Source organism: Melospiza melodia, unplaced genomic scaffold, assembly GCF_035770615.1.
Source record: "Melospiza melodia melodia isolate bMelMel2 unplaced genomic scaffold, bMelMel2.pri scaffold_35, whole genome shotgun sequence".
Lineage (NCBI taxonomy): Eukaryota > Metazoa > Chordata > Aves > Passeriformes > Passerellidae > Melospiza > Melospiza melodia.
In genome coordinates, this window is record NW_026948670.1 from 7977293 (window position 1) to 7989587 (window position 12295).

Genomic DNA, 12295 nt, shown 5'->3' on the forward strand with positions numbered 1-12295 from the left:
CGCTGGGTGCAGGGAGCCCAGGGAGGGCACAGAAATGCTGGGTGAGAAATGCTGGGGCACAGCGAGATGGGCGAGTGCAGCCCGCCAGGGCAGAGGAGCAGCACGCACAGGGGGCACAGCCTGCAGGACAGATGGCCAAGGGGAGAAAACAACAAACTGCTCAGGAGGGTGGAGAACAAACTTGTAGTTGCAAACTTCAGAGAATGAGATACTTGGGAATTCTGAAACAACAAGGAATTACAGTAAATCACTTGACAAAGCACTGATTGAGCACACTCTAACCTGTCCAACTTCAAGTCATGCATATTTTGAGAAGAGGAAGTCAGGAGGAGAGGGAGAGAGATCCACAGTCAGCCTTGGATCCAGTGTCATCTCAGCTGCTGTGAGCTCTGGGGCCGTGGGACGTGTCAGTGTCACACCCCTGTCACAGCCTGACCTGCTCTGGTCCCTCTCTCAGGTGGGGTTTTCAGGGTGCCAGGGGCTTGGCAGCCACTTTGGGGCTGGGCCAGAGGCTGCAGTGGCTGGGGTGGGGCAGTGACCACCCCATCTTTGCAGAACTCTCCCTGCCCCAAACACACACTGGAGATGTCTGGGGCCGTTCATCATTTCTTTGCTCTCCAGCACCGAGGCAACGGACTCTGGATACAGCTCTGAGCTCGTGCCCAAGGCAACCACCCCTGGCAATGGGGCTTCATGGAGCTGCTCTCAGGAAAGACCCCCAAGAGCTGGGGAGTGCCCCAAAACTGCCTCAGAAACATGAGATACTCCAAAATCTCTTCAGGAATGTGGATTATTCAAGCACTCATTCAGTAATGGGCTCCCCTTCCCTTCATCATTCCCAAACTTTGGCTGCCTCATTCCAGACCCCAACCCACCTCCCCAGTCCCAATCCCAACCCATCCCACCACTCCTGGACATTATGGCCCCCTTCCCAAGCCATAATTCCCCCATTTCCCACCTCCCAAATCCCATCCCACCCATCCTGCCCTGCCTAATTCCCATCTCAACCCTCCTGATTTGAAGGCCACTTTGCTCAATCCCCTTCCAACCCCATTCCCCACCAAAGAGCTGTGGAATCCAGGAATTTTGGGGTGGGATTGAGTAGTTTTCAATGGCAATGAGGTGACAGATTGAACCCTCTTGTCTCTTTCAGTGCCAAGAAAGGGAAACAAGTACATCAAATACCCCCAATTTCTCCCAATTATCTCCCTGAATCCCAGATTGCCCTGAAACACAAGTAAAAAGTGAGGCTTTAGATGCCATTGATGAATTTATTGAGTTTTACCCCAATTTTCTCTGTTTTAAAGGGATGAAGATGAATCCAAAGAAAATTAGGGTCAAAACAAAAGAATGTCCAGCTGCCTTCCCAATGCAGATCACCAGGAATGTGGATCGCCAGGGCTCTGACCAACGTGGGTCCTCCCATGGGGGATGAAGCTGGAGCAGTGCATGAAGCTCCCCCTGCAGCTGGGGCACTCACAGGGCTGCCCTTACCGGTGGCTCCGTTGGTGTCGGGTAAAGAACGAGCGGTCTGAGAAGCTCTTCCCACACTGGGGACACTCACAGCGCCTCTCCCCGGTGTGGATGCGCCGGTGGGTGACGAGGGTGGATCTGTGCCTGAAGTCCATCCCGCAGTTGGAGCAGCGGAAGGGCCTCTCCTCGGTGTGAATGCGCTCATGTACAAGGAGGTGGGTGTGAAACCTCTTCTGACACTTGGGACACTCGTAGGGCCTCTCCCCAGTGTGGAACCTCTGGTGGACAACCAGGTTGGACCTGTGGCTGAAGTTCATCCCACATTCCAAGCACTTGTAGGGCCGTTCCCCAGTGTGGATCCTCTGGTGGCAGATCAGGTTGAATCTCTTCCTGAAGCTCTTCCCACACTCCAAGCACTCATAGGGCCTCTTGCTGGCATGAAGCTGCTCATGGGCCACCAGCTCTGAGCTCTGGCTGAAGCTCTGTCCACCTTCCTGGTTCAGGGTGGGTCTTTTCTCCTCAGACCACCCTGGGCTGGGTTTGCAGCCCCTCCTTGTGCGGGATTGCCGGGGCTTTTCCTCCACATTGCGTTCCTGCACTGTGGAGCTGCTCAAAACAGCCTCTTCCATGAGGTTTGTCCCTGGGGATTTTTCCTCCCTGGTCTCCATCCTCAGCTCCTTCCCTGGGGGAGGAAGGACAAGGAGAGGATGGGATTTGCCTCCAGGCCACCCGAAAGGGGAAGGAGATCCCCCCAGTGCATCCCCAGCTGGGCAGGGTTGGCAGCAAGGCTGTCCTGCAGCTGGGGGCTGTGCTGGGCTGGGAGATGGAGCAGGAGAGAGGGGCAAAGGGGCACTGACTTTCTCCTCACCTGCCTGGGTGTCCTGAGGCATCTTCCTCTTCCTCCAAGCCTTCTCCTCCTCCATATTGTCAAGGTTTGGGAATGGAAAATCCTGGTTTGGGGAAAAACAAGGTGTGAATGCCTTGGGTTGGGGATTCCTCCGACTCAAGTCCATCACTAGAAGTCATCTGGTGTCCATAAAATCCTTCAAAAATCAAGAGTGAATCACAAAAAGCCACCAGGATTTTCCCATTTCCAGTCTCTGGGGTTCTGGTGGTCCTCTGTCTCAGGGCTGTTGGAGATCCCATGGGCACTGGGAATTCCCCCTCTCCAGGGTCCTGCTTAGGGATGCTGGGGGGTTTTGGGGTCCCCTTCTCCAGCCTCACCCCAGTTCTGTCACTAGGGGCTCTCCCCTCTTCCCACCACCCTGTCCTGGTTTAGGGCAAATTTGGGAGAAAATCTCCAAAAGCGTTTCCTCTAGAAAGCAGATTCAAGCGGCCCCTCCCCCAACCAGGTCGAGAAAATATTTCCATGGAGAAAAGGGGAAAAACCTGTTTATTTAACAGGCAAAGCATTCACCAGCACAAAAAATGAACAATATTAAAAAATAAAATCTCTTGCCGCTCCAAAAGAGATGACAAACTCAGAAAGTCCCTCCGTGGGCTGTAGCTCAGCTCACTCAGTCTCTTATCAGTCTCTTATCAGTCTGTTAACGGCCCCTCCAGCACTGGAACTGCCGCAGCCCAGGCTCAGCCTGGTGGGCCACAGGTGTGAGGTGCTGGTGGTGTTCTCGGTGTTTGTGCAGAGCAGGTTTAAACAGCTCCAAAGAAAAAGAAAAATCACAGTTGGGGGAACTTCTCTGCCTCAGCGAGCTAAAACTAACTAAAAGCAAAGGAGAGCTCTGTCCTGCTATCTGTCCAACTGCAGACAACTGATACCTTAGGTTTTAATTCTGTTTTGATGTGCAGCTTTTAGCTTTATATTAAGTGTTACTGGGATCTTTTCACAGGGTGGTGAAGACAAAACAATCCTGTTCTAGCTGGAGACTCAAGGACAATCTCTTAAAACTTCAGGCCCAAAGCATAAACAACGTGAAAAGAGGAGGGTGGCCAAGCAAGCAAGGAGGATGAAGCTATTAATTGGTCAGTTAATTCCTATATGCAAATGGACTGAAACTTATAAATATGTGAGATCTCATGACCAAGCCCTCTTTTGCTCCCATCTTAGAGCCATTGATGTAGAGGCACAGCTGTGGCTCCGGTACTGCCAGGGTGTGGCCTTTGAAGGCACTTCAGTAAAAATCCACTTCATTCCTCTTAGCTCCGTCTTAACTCTGTTCCAGCTCCTTAAGGCATCACAACAGGCCAGGAGCCGGAATGCAGAGGAGTGAGTGCAGTGTATGAAAACAAACAACTGCTCTTCCTCCTCCCCTTCGCTCTCAGAACCAGCCTTCAAGGTGCAGAACTCATTTCTGGGCTAAACAGACCGATGGGGGTACGAGCATCATGAAGTCACCCCAGGACACGCCCCTGTCAGGGTCAGGGGTCCCGTCCCCGCCTCATCTCCGGGCTGCCGGGGGTCCCCCAGCTCCGGTATCGCCCCTTCCCCTCTCCCCGCCCCGGGGTCCCCCGTTCCACAGCCCCGGGTCTCACGGGGATCCCCAAAACCAATGTCCCGCCCCGTCGGTACCGGGCCATCCCCACGTGGACCCCCGGGACCCTCCCGAGGGGCGATCGCGGCTCCTCTGCCCCCGAAAAAGCTCCTCTTGGGGAGCCCGGAGATATCCGGGGCTCGAGTCCGGGATCTGCCGGCTCGAACACTCTCCAAAAAATCCTCCTGGAGTCCCCTGGCTGGAGCCGGGGCGAGCTCGGCCTCCGCCCTCCCCTGCGGCTCGGGGCTGGGGGCGATGCTCCCGGGGCAGGGGGTGCTGCAGGCTCGGCGTGCGGGCGCTGCGAGCGCCGCGATTCTCCCGCTCCCGCTCCCGCTCCTCCTCTCCCTCCTCTTCCTCCCGCATTTCCTCCGCTGCCAGCCCGGACCCCCCTTTCCCACCGCTCTGCCCCGCGGCCCCGCAGCACCGGCTGCTGGGTGGGGGAGCCCCCGATCGGTCCCAGGGCTGGGCAGGGGCTCGGGGACCCCCCCGGGGCGGATCCGTCCCCCGGCCCGAGCCCCAAATTCCGCTCGGGGGCCGCCGGGCTCTGCGGGCCCGCCTGGCAACCGGTGAGTCATCGGAGAGAAAAGCTCTGGTTGGCTGGAAATTGTTTACCGCGTCCTCTGATTGGCTGGAATTGTAAAAGGCGCTACACCCTGCGGGTGTTGCTGGGAGCTGCGGATTCCTGGCGGGAGCCTTTTCCTGTTTCTTTCTGTTCTCTGAGACCTCTTTCCTTTTTCTTTCTCTCTTTGAGACCTCTTCCCGCTTTCTTTCTCTCCCTTTCTCCTCCCCATTTCTTGTTCCGTTCAGTCCACGCTCAATAATCGCCGGTTGCTTTCCCACGCTCTCATTCGGTCCTTCACTGGGGTAGAGGCGTCTCTCCCTCGCGGGGTCGTAATCCATGGACAGGGTCCCTTCCCACCCCAGTCCTTCCAGGACTCGCTTCTATTTCCTCCCTCCCTCTGCTTCCAGAGGGGAAGGTGCTGGAAAATGTCCATCAAAGCCACCTTTGCTGTGTGCTCTGGGAGCCCACAGAGCTGCTGGATCTTCTCCCCTTGGGAGAGAAGCTCCTTGGGAGGCACGGCAGGAACACCACCCTGGGAGCCTCGGGAATGCCCCTCTGGGATCCACGGCACTCACTGCCAGGGTCTGGAATTCCAGTTCTCAGCTATGAAAAGATGTTCCTGCCCTTGAGGGCAAAGCTGTCAAGAAGGAGCCAAAAGTGGAGCAGGATCTTACAGTGGCATTTCACTGCGAGCCTTCATAACTTCCCCCATGGTTGTTGTAGCTCCTGAATTGGGAATTAAATCTGGGCACGGTCATTGGTGTGAGCTGCCCTGGGTCAAGGGAGACACTGAGAGAGAAACAGAGCAGGCAAAGAGAGGCAGGAGAGAAAGGAGGGCACAAACACACTCAGCTGAGAAGGTGGCACTCTGAAAACAGACCAGAACTGACTGAAAAGGAATATAACAGAAAGGAATAATTTTGCACCTTTTATTTACTATCAAAATACAATTTCTTCCCCTTCTCACAAACCTCTTGCCAGTGTCATTCAGCAGGGCTGTCAGAAAATCCTTCATTCTGGGTGGATCTTCCAGGCTGCAGCCACAAGGAAAGAGGGAATGGGGATTTTCCTGCTCCTGGGGAGTTTGACATCCTCAGCTGAGGAGAGGAGGAGGCACCAAAAGGAAAGGGCAGCTGGGCTTCACCCTTCCACAGGAAAAACGGGGGAGGGAATCTCTCATCCTGTCTGCTGCTGCTCCCACAGGGATGTGAGGACTGATCCCAGAGCCCCAAGGGTCACAGTCAGGGCTGCCCTCAGGGAATGCTCACCTGGTATTGAGGGCCAGCGTGGGAGCATGTTATGGTTTGACACTGGCACAATGCCAGTGCCCCCATGAAAATTCCCTCTCCCTGGCATCTGCTGTGAGGTGGTACCCGGGAATAAGAAAAGCAGGCTCCTGCTTAGGGAAAAAAGGGGAAAAAAAAACTTTATTAACTAAACTACAAAAAACTAAACCACAAAAGAAAAAAAAAAAAAAACAGAAAACACAAGGCAAATGAAAACTACACAGAAACACTTCCCCCTCCTCCTCCAGATCCCCAGTACAATTACATTTCCCAAAATTATCCACACTCGGTCTGGCACCACCCTTTAGAAAATCAAATCTTCAGCTCATGAAGATTAGACGGAGTCCTTCCTTGTGCCACGGACTTCTTGTCACAATTAGCACCGCCCGGAGTCCTGCTATCTCGTGACATCTCCTTTCCATGCCAAGGTGCTCTCACCACCAGGCATGGGATGGGGCAGAGGCCTGCTTTCAGGGTGGACCATTTAAGGATGCCTCGTCTCGTTCCAAGCAGAGCACACTCTCATCTCTGGGACCTTTGTCCCCCCCATTTCTTCTACACCCCCTGGGGCCGAGGGGTCTCAACACCGAACTCTCCTGGCTCCGAGCCTCTGCTTCCCCCTGCAATGCAGCCTCTGTATCACCAGGAAACAGTCCATGGATATACAACAAAAGAGTCCAGCAAAATTGCCACTCCATCTTCCTCCATTCCTTCAACATCTCTCTTTCTCTTTGCCAGAGCCCCTTACTGGCCTGTTTCTTCCTTCATCCTCCACTCTTATCCCTTTTCTAGGAAAGGTAATGTTCTGTGAAGTTTTCATTATCCACAAGGGTTAAAAGCTCTCCCAAGCAGCTGGGCTGCTCGCTGCCCCCCGCCCCTTCTCCTCCCAGCCGTGCTGCCAGCACATGATACCAAGTTTCAAGGTAACAGTTCAAGCACAGGCTGCATTCTCTCTCCGTCTCCAAAAGGAGGGGGGGGGGGGGTAAACAGGTCGCTCAGTGCCCCTCCACCCTTCCACCTGGTCCGGCCTACCGTAGATGGGCCACGTGGCTTTCCCCTCCCCCAGCCCAGCCAGCAACTGGGCCGGAGGAGAGACCCAACTCCTTCCCACTGGAAATCCAAAGAGAGCTCTGAAGGACAAGAGCCCTGCTTCTAACTCCTTGGGTTTGTGGTCTCAAGAGGCGGATCCAATGCCCCACTGGTCAAACCAGGTGCTCATCTTAAAATCCGAACACCCATTGGTGACCACAGCAAAAACAACATATCCCAGATGTCCCATTTCCAGTCAAACCACGACAGAGCACCTGGATCTTGGGGCACCCAGCTGTCCCCCATGTTTGGAGGTGCCTGAGGAGGGCTGGGACAACGCCCTCCTGCCAATCAGGGACATCCTGCAGTGACATCCCCCCTGTCCTGCCCTGGGTGAGCTCAGTCCCAAACCTGACCCTGATCCTGGTCTCAATCTCACTCCATGTTTAGACACACTCACAGTTCTGTATTTAATCTCATCCCAGTGCCAGACTTGCCTAGCCGCAGACCCAATCCCAACCCCAGCCCTAAAGCCAATCCCATGTCCAGCTTTAACCCCAATCCCAGCTCTAATCCAAATCTCAGCCCCAACTCCAATCCCAGCCCCAATTCCAGCCCCTTCCTAAACCCTCAGCCCCAAACCAAATCCCAGGTTCAGCCCTTCTGGGGGTTTGGGGGTGTCTCTGTCCCTCTGAGCCCGACAATGTTTGGGTGGGGTCACAGCAGGGCTGAGAGGGACAGAGACCCCCCCGGCCTCCCCAGGTGTGAGAAGGTCGGAGAGCCCCCCCAGCCCCGAGCACCCTCAGCGGTGAGAGGGACACAGAGCCCCTGGTCCCCAGCCCTGCACAGGCATTGCCTGAGGCCAGAGGGATGGAGACCCCCGAGTATCCCTCAGGGTGAGGGGACAGAGACCCCTGAGCATCCCCTGGGCTGAGAGGGACAGAGCCTGCCCCGAGCACCCCCTGGCACAGGGTATGAGAGGGAGGGAGACCCTCCAGGCATTCTCTGGGGTGAGAATGATGGAGACCCCCTGGGGAATGCCCTGGGGTGACAGGGACAGGGACAACCCCCCCAAACCCCTCCCAAGCATCCCCCAGTGTGAGAAGCACAGGGACCCCTCGAGAATCCCCTGGGCACTGGACAAAATAATTTGGCAGAAATCAAACTTGACTCTGCATAAATCACTTTGATGAATATTTGATTTTCCCACAAGTCAGATGTGATGAAAATGCAAACAAATCCCAAACATTAATAAACTGACAGTACAAGCCATTTTGTGGCACTTCCAAGTTCCACTGGTTCCTGCACAGCTCCAGCTCAGCTGCTAGCACATTCTGATAAAAGTGTAAATTCAGCCCAAGACAGATATCATTAAAAGGAAACTCTTTGTAGCTGTCACAGAGGCGACAGGGATGAAGAGAAAAATGATTCTCACATTTCGCAAAGCACTCAAGCCTGGGAATTCAGGAGTTATTTGTGAATTTAGCTACTTGAGCTGAGCTTCTTGTAGGACTTTCAGCAGCCTTGTGTTCCTCACCATGGGGTGAATGAACCTTGTCAGTCTCGCTGGTATCATTTGCTCCCTTTCCTCCAGTGATTTTAAAAAACATTTCAAGGAAGGATGTTGCAGACATTTTTTCATAAAATCCTCTCTTTTAGGATTTGTCTTTTCTGGGAAGCTGGGGCCCCAGAAGAAAAATGCAAACAATAATTATCTGCTGATGTGGAATGTAACAGGAGCATCTGTGATTGGTCTTCTGTGAGTGTTTGGATTTGCTGACCACTCACAGGAGAGTTGATCCTTGCTTTCTGCTGGACACAGAACTTTCACAAGGAGAGTTTGTCCTTGCTTTGTGCTGGACACAGAACTTTGTTATTCATTCTTTTCTATTCTATTCTTAGCTCAGCAGCCTCTGCAACTTCTCTCCTTATTTTTTTAGTAAAGTTATAATGTATTATATATCATATATCAATAAATCCAGCCTTCTGATCATCAACCAAGATTCTCGTCCACTTCTCTCACCCCTGAAGACCTCATCAGGTCACTGTAATACTGAAGAATAAACCTGAGTGTCAGAAAGAATGTGGCTTTGATTTGGCCCCACAGGACCTTTAGTCCTTACTTTGGAAACAGATAAGAGGCAGAAAAGAAAGAGATGTCATTCAGCATTCAGCATAGGGCAGAGATGTTTGAAATTGGCTCCAATGCACCAGGAAGATTGTGTTCTAGGTGTCCAAGACTTAGAGCCAAGTTAGTCCAGGCCAGCTCAGGTACACTCCCCCTCAGGCAATCACTCCGGCCCCTGAATGAAAGCCAAATGGCAGTGAGGATGAGATGAATAATTGTCCCCAAGTGAGGGGACAATTTCAGAGACCCCCAGTGACAAGCAACCCAAGGAATAAAACCAAGAAAGCTTTGCCTTTAGTCACCCCCTTAAGGGAAGTGTTGAGTTTCCCAGGAGAAGCCATGAGGGTGAACATCTGCTTTTCTACTAGTGACCTGAACAGCTGGTGGGAAAAAGTTACAATGGATAGAGAAAACCCTAGCAAAGTAGCAAAAAGACTGGAGTTCATAGTCAAGAATCAAGAGCCAGAGTGAGGTGATACTGATTTCATGTTGACAGAGCTAACAAAACCAGCAGAAGAGTTGGTGATCAAGGTAGCCAGAGCACGTGTGCAGGGACAAATTGCTAGTGGAGCCTTACAAGGTACAGTGGACCAGCTGTGTCCTATTGTAAGCCCTTTGTGGGACGCGAACGATGCAGGCAGCTGTGCAATGTTAACCAGATACCAGGACATAGTCACATTGGAATTAAAAAATTCCATTCCAAAAGCAGTAACTTGGTCAGTAAGAGATAACGTTACACAGGGACAGCACGAGTCACCCACTGACTTTGTGGACAGGCTGTGAGTAGCTGCATGTAAATGCGCAGCCCTGCATCCCTGGTCGGATATGGGAAAGAAGCAGTGGGTTTCCCTGATGTCAGGGCAATCTAGCCCAGACGTCAGGCAGAAACTTGAGAAGCTGAAAGAGCCTGTCAAGAGAGACTTAAAGGCATGAATGAGAAAAGCATAGAAGGTGGATGATAATCAAGAGAGAGAAAAAGGAAAAGAGCTCCCTGCAGCCATGGTGGCAGCTCTGGATCGGCACCAGGGAGAGGACGTGGGATGCCTCTGGATGAAGCAGAGGCTGGGGCAACAATATCAGAGGCAGAGGAGGTTCAAAGCAGCCACAGACCAAGCTGGGGCCAAATCAATGTGCATCTTTTAAGAAATCAGGACACTGGAAATAACTCCAGTGCCCAGAGTTAGCAGACAAAGTACACAAAACTCTTGCAGCCACTCAAGATGATAAGAAATGACCGAGACTGGCAATTCTTACCCTAGCAGGCCACCGGTTAAAATACAGCTAAAGAATGATAAAGAAGTTGAATTTTTCAGAAATTGTGGAGACACATTTTCACTCTTGAATCAAGCACTGATAGCCAAAAGTGAAAACTATCTCAAGCAATAGGAGCCACTATAGGCCAGCCAGAAAAAGTTTTCTTCCTGAAACCACTTCAATGTAAAATCAAGAAGAAACTGGGAATACATCAGTTTCTTTATTTACCCAACTCACCCAAATCTGTCCTATGCAGGGATTTGCTTGAAAATTTGGCAGCAACACTTGTGTTTAGAAAAAGAAAACCTAAATGGAAGGTACCTGAAGACAAATGAGCACTTTTAGCAGTAGGATTGACAATTGACAGAAGACCAACAAACAAGAAGAACTATTTAGAGCAAGTATTGAATCAGGTGTACCCAAGAGTATGGGATACTGATAGCCCAGGAAAATCAAAACGAGCAGACCCTATGAAAATTGAGCTACAGACAAGAGTTAGGCCAGTATTTAGAAAGCAATACCCTTGAAGATTAGAAGCTAGGAAAGGAATAGAGCCAACAATCAATAAATTCCTGACATCAGGACTATTGGAAGAAGGGGAGTCAAAATTTAATACTGCTAGATTAGCAATAAAGAAACCTAATGGAACTTAGGGACTAGTGCCAGATTTCCAGACAATTAATGGTTTATACCTTACTAGCTTACTAGCTAAGCTTGTAGATGATTTTATTTGGTGAGGGGAAGGTCCATGGGCAAGTGCTGTGGAGAGCTGTTCCCTCTTGGTCTGAGAGAGCAGCTCTCCCAGCCCACCTTGCTCTCATGCCCGGAGGGTGTAATGTGCGCTCGACCGGCAGCCGAGGGAGGGCTCTTGAGACCGTGTCTGATCCAACAGGATTTATTGAAGGTAGGTCAGAGGGTGAAGTTTGGGTGAGGGTGAGAAGAGGGACAGGAAGAGGCAGGAGCACAAGCACTGTAAGATGACACATAAGGCACCTGCAAGCTGCTGGGGAAGCCTCAAGTCTGCTCAGTGAGCCACGTGTGCCCTCAGCATTGGGACAGCCACGTTTCCCTCAGTGAGCCTCACATCCCAGGGTCAGCAAATCAAGAGGCACCAGGCATGCTGTAGGTGACTCAGAGCGAGTGCAGTGGGTCATGGTGGCCAGGGGCCAGAAGCAGGCAGAAAGCCATCGGGGCTGGGGAAAAGGCTCTGCTCTGCTTACAGCGTGGGCTGAGAGCTGGGAGAGCTCCATTTCCCCCGTTGAGATGTTGGAGACGGGGCCTTTCACCCTCCTGATAGGGCTGCCCCTGGCTGCAGGCAGCCAGAGGAGTACGACGACACAAGGCCAAGAGCAGCAAAGCAAAGAGCCAGCCGTGCACAGCACAGGAAGGTGGCCCAGTGCAAAGCCAGCGTGGCACTCTGAAGGTGCCCGCTGCACTCTCATGTGTCCCTGGCCTGGGCAGGACAGGAATGCCCGTGGTCCAAGAGGGCCTTTCTGTGGCCCCTGTGGGCTCAAAGCTGCTGCTCTTCTGGCTCAATGGGGCCTAAAGCCACAGAGCTCGGCCTCCCCCACAGCAACAGGAACAAGACTTGGCAATCAGGCAGTGGAGCTCAATGCCTAAGGCTGAGGGGTGGGAGGCTGCAGTCTGGAGCACAGGGAGGGCACACGCCCAGCCTCACAACAGCTGGCCTCACAGCCCTGAAAGGCCAGGACCAGGGTTCCACGCCTGATTCCAGGGCGTCCCTCCAACTGGCCACCGACCTGGAAGCACAAGAGCAGCTGGCTGTCAGGATCAAGGCAGCTGCAAGGGGGCTGCTTGTGGCCTCTGACAGCTAATTGCTCAAGGCTTAGCAGTGTCTCAGCCCCTCAGGGTCTCCCCCAGCCTGGCCAAGCTTGCCGGCAGCAGCGCCGCAGCCCCACAGCAGCTCCAGAGGAGCCCAATCCAGAGGCACCTGGGAGCCCTCAGCAAGGCAGCCAGCAGCACCCGGGCAGGAGGACACGGATGGCCCTTTCTCCCCGGCACAGGGCTTGTGGCCACCTCCAGGCACCGCTCTGGCAGGGATCCCCGCAGCTCT

General features: G+C 53.0%; 2 protein-coding genes across 2 annotated transcripts in view; one reads left to right on the forward strand and one right to left on the reverse strand.

The window, feature by feature from the left end:
- Positions 1-12295, forward strand: part of LOC134434371 (zinc finger protein ZFP2-like) — a gene marked incomplete at its 3' end in the record, with an annotated part of 230231 nt that overhangs the window by 129045 nt on the left and 88891 nt on the right. The window lies entirely within an intron of this gene.
- Positions 1313-4106, reverse strand: LOC134434390 (zinc finger protein 239-like). The gene is made up of 3 exons (XM_063183054.1): positions 4001-4106; positions 2342-2423; positions 1313-2155 (listed from the first exon to the last, which is right to left on the reverse strand). Exons 2-3 carry the CDS (start codon positions 2394-2396, stop codon positions 1491-1493), a joined length of 720 nt encoding a protein of 239 aa, XP_063039124.1. The 5' UTR covers positions 2397-2423; positions 4001-4106; the 3' UTR covers positions 1313-1490.